We start from the raw sequence: 10,282 nt of genomic DNA on the forward strand, positions 1-10,282 counted from the left end.
AAGAGAAGTAATAAACGGCAATATTAAGAGTTGGGGAGAGCATAACAAAGGGGCAGTCGCAGTATAATAAAATATCATTATTTCTCTATGAGACTATGAGATTTACTCTAACACAGACAAAATGATGTGTGACTCTGGTCTGTAGGGGCTCCACATATAGACCCTAAAGCATCAGCTGCATGCTACTGAGCAACTTTTAACCCCACAATAAGATGCAGCCAATACCCCATGACGGGGGCAAAGAGAGTGATAAAAATGGAAAACTAACAAAGGCCAGAAAGGTCGTATAGGCTGATGTAGAATTGACAAAAATATTACAAGACAATACGAGGAAAACTGAAAGAATTAATAAGAGGAAATAAAATAACTAAATGAAGAGTAAGATGAAATAGAGTAATATGATTGAAATAGTATTCCGAGAGTACTAAAGGAGTGCACATCTGAAAGCTGTGAGCAGATAATGAAAGTGTTTAGTAAACCGATTGACAATGGATTCCTACCTCTTTCATGGGGGCAGACAAACGTCGTTTCTATTTCTAAAAGGGTGATAAATCTTGTAATTAAATTTGACGTCGGTTAAAGGTAAAATGCAAGCATCATTAATGGCAAATAGTATCAGGGAACATTTAGCGACATATAATCTGATTCGTAACTTACATCACGTGTTCACCAAGGGTCGGTCGTGTGTAACTAATATTATATCCTTTTACACTAATGTCTACAAGATGGCAGAAAACAATGATAGGTACGATGTTATACAACTCGACTTCAGTAAAGGGCTCGACAGTACCTCCAGAGGCTACTGAATAAAATCAAAGCCCAAAGCATAGGAGGAAAAGTGTTGGAATGGATTCGAGCATGAATTACTGATAGAATACAGCAAGTCTCCATTAACCATGTAAAATCCATATGGTGTAGTACTACAAGTGGAGTTCCTCTGGGCTCGGTTTTGTGTCCCTTATTGTTTATTATGTATATAAACGACATGGGAAATAGGATTAATAGTAAACAGCAAACAGCACTAAAGTAGGACATCATATTAGGTTGGGGAGGGTGTTGCGGTACTGTAGCAGGATCCTAATACATTGTTTGTATGGTTGTAGAAATGGCAAATGAACTGCAATATATCAAAGTGCAGTGTGTTACAAACAAAAGTGCAGAGGCAATTATCGATCTCTATCTAGCGACAATTAGACCCATCATTAACTATGTTGTACAGCTTTGGTCCCCGTCCTATAGAATGGATATCAATGGAATTTGGAATGCTTGAAATGCGTCTTACAATGATATGCATTACAAACACAAAATCAATAATAAAAGTTTATGAAAGATACGTGCGGTGTTTCGAAATCGAGACTAGCCTGAGACAATGCTGCAAATTGTCTTGCATGCCGTTTAACTTGTTGATGGGGAAAATGACTAGAACAATGATGAATGGAGAGTGAGGACGTAAACTGGATGAAATTATCTAATATATGTAGATAATGTGGACACGATTTCTAAAAGTAAAGATGATCTGGGGGATCTATGTATTTCTTTAAAAGAGATAGCAAATAATTCTTATCTAAAGGTACGATATACTTTTAGAAGATAATAATATCAACGAATAAAAAAAAGGATTAATATAAGAATTAGTTCGGTAAATAACTGTTTATTTCTATTAAAGAAGACAAGAATTTAAGGAAATATACAATTATTTATAAATGATCATAAGGCCATTTTGCTTGTGAGACATGAAGTACAACAAAATGAATGGAACACAAATGCCTTTTTTATGATATATTATCAGAACAAATTGTCATGCAGGTTTATGATAAAGAAAAAAGCAGATGATAAATAGGGCACACAACTAAAATAAGCTCGATATGTGGCACGTATGGAAGACATAGAATATCGTGGAGGAACAGATGCAGACCTACAGTAGAATTAGGTTGATGGACAGCGTAGAAGCAGAAAAGAAAAGTAAACCTGGATGAAAGCTACACAGGAAACGAGTATGTGGAAAGGCATGGAGGACCAGAATTAAGTGGTAGTTCAAGATCCAAAAGAGTGAGTGATTACTGACAATTACAAATTTGCCCCCATTTATAGAACTGGTAACAATGAATACGAAAGTACCAATAATAAGTGTTACGGTATACTAAAGATACTCTTCCCTCTGACCATGAGCACTGTCATGATAGTATAATAGTCATAGTTTAATATTCATATTAGCAGCATTGCAAGTACTAATGAATTTATACATTTGTATCTGTGGATTTTGAGTTACATTTTCTAATCATTATTATGAAAATAAGAATTCTCGTTGGGGGCCATGAAATGGAAGTGATGAGGTGTAGGAAGTGGAGTGAGGAGACAGACGAAGTGCAGATGAAGGAGAAGAATGGAGAGGAGGAGGAGGACGAGGAGGAGGAGGAGGAGGAGGAGGAGGTGCACATTTTGTTCGTATAAATACGACGACTTTGTTTGACGTCCCACACACTTCGACTCGCTTCGACTTCGACATCGACTTCGACTCCACTGCGATGGGCTCTCCTAGCAACATGATAGTTGCTCTCCTATTACGTGAGTCTCCCTTTTGCAGTCTATGTCAATTGCAAAAGAAAAAAGGGTCACGTTCTATCATAACGTTACTATTATAGGCTGCTGAAATATTTTTCTACTCATTTTCAGTGTTCCTGAAGGGGGTTGTGTGCGCTCAGTTGAACGGCTACAGTTATCAAGCACCCGCCTATAACGGAGGGCTCAATGGCAATGGAGGAACCATCGGGAATGGTGGTCTTAATGGCAACGGAGACTACAATGGCAATGGAGTGTTAAACGGCAACGGAGGCTACAATGGCAACGGAGTGTTAAACGGCAACGGAGGCTACAACAGTAATGGAGGGACAAATGGCAACGGAGGCTACAACGGCAATGGAGGAATCAACGGACATGGGGGTCTCAACGGCAACGGAGGCTACAACGGTAACGGAGGTTTAAATGGTAATGGTGGCTACAACGGCAACGGGGGCCTCAACGGCTATGGTAATGGTGACGGATATGGCCTTAATGGCAATGGAAATGGTGATGGAGGACTTAATGGAAACGGTGCCATTAACGGCAATGGAGTCGCCAGTGGCTACGGAGGCCTCAATGGTAACGGATTCATCAACGGCAACGGACTCGCCAATGGCCTCAATGGCAACGGAAACGGGGGCCTGAATGGTAACGGAGCCTTCAACGGAAACGGCGCGTCTCTCTTTGACCTGGGCGTCAGCATTCCCGGAGGAGGCGTGCCCGGCCAGGACTACCCGCTTCTCTCCCACGTTCCTGAGACGGGCTTTGCTTGTGAGGGTACTGGTTACCTCTACGGTTACTACGCCGACACCGCCCCCGAGGTCGGCTGCCAGGTCTTCCACATCTGCCAGACGCGTCCCAACGGCTACCAGCTCGACTCGTTCCTGTGTCCCAACGGCACCATCTTCAACCAGCAGTACCTTGTGTGCGACTGGTGGTACAACGTCGACTGCTCTCAGGCCACCGACTTCTACTCCGTCAACCAGTTCTTTGGACAAATCACAGATCTCCAACTTGTAGCCTCACCCCCTAGTGGCAACGGCATTCTTAACGGCAATGGGAATGGCAACGGTGTCCTCAACGGAATCTCCAACGGATACAACGGTAATGGAAACGGATACACCACAAACGGTGCTTCAAACGGTGTTGTCAATGGTATCATCAACGGCAATGGCAATGGTCTTCCCAATGGAAATGGAAATGGATACGGCTTAAATGGTAATGGCCTTGTCAACGGCAATGGAAATGGCAATGGGATCTCTAATGGGAACGACAACGGATACAGCAAAGGAAATGGTAACGGCAGCGGATACAGTAATGGAAATGGGAACGGTAATGGAAACGGAAACGGCAATGGATACAGTAATGGAAACGGGAACGGGAACGGATACAATAATGGAAATGGGAACGGTAACGGATACAGCAATGGAAATGGGAACGGTAACGGATACAGTAATGGAAATGGGAACGGTAACGGATTCAGCCATGTAAATGGGAACGGTAACGGATACAGCAATGGAAATGGGAACGGTAACGGATACAGTAATGGAAATGGGAACGGTAATAGATACAGCAGTGGAAATGGGAACGGTAACGGATACAGCAATGGAAATGGGAACGGTAACGGATACAGCAATGGGAAAGGATATGGTAATGGAAATGGAAACGGTAACGGATACAGCAATGGAAATGGGAACGGTAACGGTTACAGTAATGGAAATGGGAACGGTAACGGAAACACCAATGGCATTGCCAATGGCAACGGCAATGGCTTCACCAACGGAAATGGTAATGGCAACGGCTACACCTCAAATGGTTACGGTAACGGCAACGGCAACGGGTTGAACGGACACTCAATAAATGGAGCATCCGCTCCTTCCATCCTCTACGGACCTCCGCTATGAGACCTTTCAAACTAAAGAGCAAAGGCTCATCCCCGAGAGATGTTTATCGTTATACAATTTTGGTTTTGTCATGCATCCATGTACACAAAGATATATATTTATTTTTTTGTATTGAATAATGTGTTACTAAACAATAAAGAAATTAAACATTAATGCTCTCCTTTTATTGTGTAATAATTTTAATACAAGCGGTACTAATAATATGTTTATGATATTTGGACTTCTTTTCAACATTTTTTATATAAACCAGTTAAATGATTCTCTGCGATGACGTAGTTTCCATGATTACTATAAACGCACCTCATTTACTAGTTCCATTAATAGTTAATAATAATAGTGCTTAATCAATAATCTCACATCAACTACTACCAAGCTACTATTTTATAGACATACTGTATATTCATATATACACACATAGGCAAACACATACGCATACACACACATACACATATATATTCAAACACACACACACGCACACACACACACGCACACACACAACACACACACACCCACACACACACACACACACACACACACACACACACACACACACACACACACACACACACAGACACACACACACGCACACACACACACACACACTCACACACTCACACGCACACACGCTGAAAAAGTGCAAGCAACTCCCAGTGTGGGTAGGTTTTCTATAGACTGTGAATGACAAGCAATTCTGATTTCTTATTATTAAAATCTCTAGAAAAGACAATTTATTGTCTACTTCCCATTCTACTTTAAATTTTATGTTGTTGGCCAAATTATTAAGTTCCAAAACGTGAAAACATCATCGACGTATCTATACCAAAACATGTCTGGTAGTTTGATGTTAGGTAATAAAACTAATTCAAAATATTCCATATACAGATTTGCTAATACTGGAGAAAGATTTGATCCCATCGAACAACCATATTTTTGTTTATATATATATATATATATATATATATATATATCTGATATATATATATATATATATATATATATATATATATATATATTGGCTAAAGAAACTATATTATATTAAGAATATACAAAATCAATGCCAATTGGTAGAACATAAGAACATAAGAATAAAGGAGACTGCAAGGGACCATAAGGCCTACACTAGGCAGCTCCATATCCATCACCACCTGTCGTCCCCATCCATAAAGTTGTCTATTCGTTTGTTAAAAAACTGATAGTTTCAGCGCTAACTACATGGTTACTAAGTTTATTCCATTCATCGACCACCCTATTAGTAAACCAATTTTTGCCTATTTCCTTCTTAAATCTGAATTTGTCCAGTTTATACCCATTACTGCGAGTCCTGCCCTGTTGTTTTATTATGATAGGGGGTGTCAGTAAACAACAACTAGCTTATCTCCCACTTTTCTCCATTTTCCTTAACAATCATCAATCCCCAGCCTTGTGTTTACCTCTCACATCACACCATCCATGTATAAATTAAACAACCAATGCAATATAACATCCCTGACGAAGTCCCACCTTTACCTCAAATCAATCACTCTCTCCATTTCTAATTTTAACACAGCCTCTACTACTATAGCAAAAACTCTTGGCTGCTCTCAACAGATTTCCTCCTATCCCATATATCTGTAATACCTCCCACAGTGCCATCCTTTCCACCCTGTCATAAGCCTTTTCCAAATCTATAAAGGCCTCCAAAAAATCATTGCCTTTTTCTAAACCTTTCTCACATACTTGCCTTACCATAAAAATCTGATCCCCGCAACCCTTACCTCTCCTTAACCCACACTGTTCCTCAACTATTACTCCCTCCCTTCATCTCCTAATCCTCTCAATCAAAACCCCATAAGCCTTCAAAACTACACAAAACAAACTGATCCCTCTGAAACTACTACACTCACACTTGTCCCCAATTCCCTTGTAAAGTGGAACTATAAAGACGCTCGTCTACTCCTCATGCACTATACCCTCTTTTAGACAAACATTAAACAACTTCATCAACCATTCCACCATCACTGTACCTCCCTCTTTTAGCCACTCCGCATGACACCCATCCAATCCAGGTACCTTTCCTGCTCTCGTAGTTTTTATAGCTCCTTTCACCTTATCTCTCCTTATTTCTCTTCCATTTTCGTCGTTCGTCACGGTCCTTTTCTTAGCACATCCCATTGCAACTACCTTTTCATCCCTATCCTCCCTCATATTTAGCAACCCCCTGAAATAATCTGCCCATCTTCCTCTTACTGCCGTCTCTTCCATTATCATCTCTACATCTGTACCTTTTACATTTTCTTCTCTAATTGATTTGCCCCTATTCTTCTTCTAGTTTCCTTCCAAAACATTTTTATTACTTAAAAAAAAAAAAAAAAAAAAATCTGTCATATTCATACCCCATTTCACATCTTTGCCTTCTTTATCTTATGCTTTACTTTTCTTCTCTTTTCTTTGTACCTCTCATGTGATTCTCTCGTCCTATTTTGTAACCGAATTGTAAATGCTCGTTTCTTTTCCTCCAAAACCTTTTTTGATTCATTATCCCTCCATTCACTACCCTTCCCCCTATTTCCCCTCATCCTCCTTGTTCCACACACCATCTTTGCACACCCTGAGACTTCCTCCTTGAAACATCCCTACTCCTCCACTCCTAGTTCTACTCTATCCTTTACTCCCCCACACTCTTCACTCAGCTTCTTCTTGTGCTACATCTCATTTTCTTTCTCATTTAAGTAATTTATTTAAGCACATCCCTATATTTTGTCCTTTTCCTCTTTCTCCATCTATCCTCCATTCTCAATTTACCTTCCATCAAAAGATGATCTGATACCCCCCACTCTCTCCCCTAAGAACATGTACATCCAAAACTGTTCCTACTCTTCTCCTTGTTACCACTATATACACCATGAAACCCCTATCTACCACCCTTTCACCCACCATCCTCTCCCATGTGTACTTATGCTTGACTTTCTTTCTAAACGCTGTATTTTCTATCATTAGCTCTCTTTCTAGACACATCTTCACCATCATATCTCCACTACGATTTTTTCCTGGAACTTCATACTTCCTAACCACTTCGTCTATTGGCTTATCTCCTACCCTAGCATTAAGATCTCCCAATACCACTGCATTTATATTTCTCCCTAATTCCTCTATGCACTTATTTAAATCCATCCAAAAAGCCTCCCTTTCCTCTATAATTTTTCCACTACCAGAACCATATCCACTTACAAAAACCCACATTTCCCTTACCAGTTTTGTCTTCATCCACAGTAACCTTGATGAAATCTCATTCCACTCCACAACACGTTTACCCATCTCTTCACTTATTAGTATAGCCACCCATTCTCTCCTTTGTCCTCCCTTCCCTTTCCAAACTCAAACTCGCCACTCCCTTTCAACTTAGTTTCACTCAATGCCAACACATCCATCTTTCTTCTCACAAACATACTGTCGCCTATTCCCTTTTACTCTCATCTGTAACACATTCATGTACATTAAAAAACCCAAACCTTAGGATTCTGGTTGGAAAACCATCATGCTTTTTTTTTCTCTTTTTTTTTTTTTTTTTATACAAATGGCTCCTTTTAGGCTACAGAGAATAGGATGGCTAGTGCTATCCCCGTTCCGTTTTTGTCACATTTTACAATTCAAATGGGAACACCCGGTGTCAGTATTCCTCTCCCCAACCACAGGGTTCGGCGAAAGAGGAAATGAATACTAAGAGAAGTAATAAACGGCAGTATTAAGAGTGGGGGGATAGCAAAACAAAAGGGCAGTCGTAGTAAAAATAGAATACTACTATTTCTCTATGAGACTATGATATTTACTCTAACACAGACAAAATGATGTGTGACTCTGGTCTGTAGGGGCTCGACATATAGACCATAAAAGTATCAGCTGCATGCTACTGAGCAACTTTTAACCCAACAATAACATGCAGCCAATACCCCATGACGGGGGCAAAGAGAGTGATAAAAAAGGAAAAGTAACAAAGGCCAGAAAGGTCGCATAGGCTGATGTACAATTGACAAGAATATTACAAGACAATACGAAGAAAGCTAAAGGAATGAATAAGAGGAAATAAAATAGCTAAATGAAGAGTTAGATGAAATAGAGCAATATGATTGAAATAGTATTCCGAGGGTACTAAAGGAGTGCACATCTGAAAGCTGTGAGCAATTAATGAAAGTGTTTAGTAAACCGATTGACAATGGGTTCCTTCCTCTTTCATGGGGGCAGACAAACGTTGTTTCTATTTCTAAAAGGATGATAAATATTGTAATTATATTTGACGTCGGTTAAAGGTAAAATGCAGGCACCATTAATGGCAAATTGTATCAGGGAACACTTAGCGACATATAATCTGATTCGTAACTTACACGTCAGGGCTCGGTTTTGTGTCCCTTATTGTTTATTATGTATATAAACGACATGGGCAATAGGATTAATAGTAAACAGCAAACATCACATGTTCACCAAGGGCACGTCGTGTGTAACTAATACTATATCCTTTTACACTAATGTCTACAAGATGGCAGAAAACAATGATAGGTACGATGTTATACAACTCGACTTCAGTAAAGGGCTCGACAGTCCCTCCAGAGGCTACTGAATAAAATAAAAGCCCAAAGCATAGGAGGAAAAGTGTTGGAATGGATTCGAGCATGAATTACTGATAGAAAACAGCAAGTCTCCATTAACCATGTAAAATCCATATGGTGTAGTACTACTAGTGGAGTTCCTCTGGGCTCGGTTTTGTGTCCCTTATTGTTTATTATGTATATAAACGACATGGGCAATAGGATTAATAGTAAACAGCAAACAGCACTAAAATAGCACATCATATTAGGTTGGGGAAGGTATTGCGGTACTGTAGCAGGATCCTAATACATTGTTTGTATGGTTGTAGAAATGGCAAATGAACTGCAATATATCAAAGTGCAGTGTGTTACAAACAAAAGTGCAGAGGCAATTATTGAACTCTATCTAGTGACAGTTAGACCCATCCTTAACTATGTTGTACAGCTTTGGTCCCCGTCCTATAGAATGGATATCAATGGAATTTGGAATGCTTGAAATGCGTCTTATAATGATATGCCTTACAAACACAAAATCATTAATAAAAGTTGATGAAAGATACGTGCGGTGTTTCGAAATCGAGACTGGCCTGAGACAATGCTGCAAATTGTCTTGCATGCCGTTTAACTTGTTGATGGGGAAAATGACTAGAACAATGATGAATGGAGAGTGAGGACGTAAACTGGATTAAATTATCTAATATATGTAGATAATGTGGACACGATTTCTAAAGTAAAGATGATCTGGGGATCTATGTATTCCTTTAAAAGAGATAGCAAATAATCTTTAGCTAAAAGTACGATATACTTTTAAAAGATAATAATATCAACGAATAAAGAAAAGGATCAATATAAGAATTGATTCGGCAAATAAGTGTTTATTTCTATCAAAGAAGACAAGAATTTAAGGAAATATACAATTATCTATAAAACGATCATAAGGCCCTTTTGCTTGTGCGACATTAAGTTCAACAAAATGAATGGAATGCAAATGCCTTCTTTATGATATATTATCAGAACAAATTGTCATGAAGGTTTATAATAAAGATAAAAGCAGATGATGAATAGGGAAAACAACTGAAATAAGCTGGATATGTGGCACGTATGGAAGACAGAATATAGCGGAGGAACAGATGCAGACCTAGAATTAGGTTGATGGACAGCGTAGAGGCAGAAAAGAAAAGTAAACCTGGATGAAAGCTACACAGGAAACGAGTATGTGGAGAGGCATGGAGGACCAGAATTAAGTAGTAGTTCAAAATC

The 10,282-nt window shown here is 39.4% G+C and overlaps 1 protein-coding gene across 1 annotated transcript; it reads left to right on the forward strand.

The window, feature by feature from the left end:
- The first annotated feature begins 2,543 nt into the window (after positions 1–2,543).
- On the forward strand, positions 2,544–4,463 carry LOC143028781 (uncharacterized). The gene is made up of 2 exons (XM_076191152.1): positions 2,544–2,565; positions 2,674–4,463. The coding sequence occupies exons 1-2, from the start codon at positions 2,544–2,546 to the stop codon at positions 4,461–4,463; spliced, it is 1,812 nt and encodes a 603-aa protein (XP_076047267.1).
- Positions 4,464–10,282: the final 5,819 nt, after the last annotated feature.

The sequence above is a fragment of the Oratosquilla oratoria genome, chromosome 10, assembly GCF_046742065.1.
Source record: "Oratosquilla oratoria isolate Oo_2021 chromosome 10, ASM4674206v1, whole genome shotgun sequence".
Lineage (NCBI taxonomy): Eukaryota > Metazoa > Arthropoda > Malacostraca > Stomatopoda > Squillidae > Oratosquilla > Oratosquilla oratoria.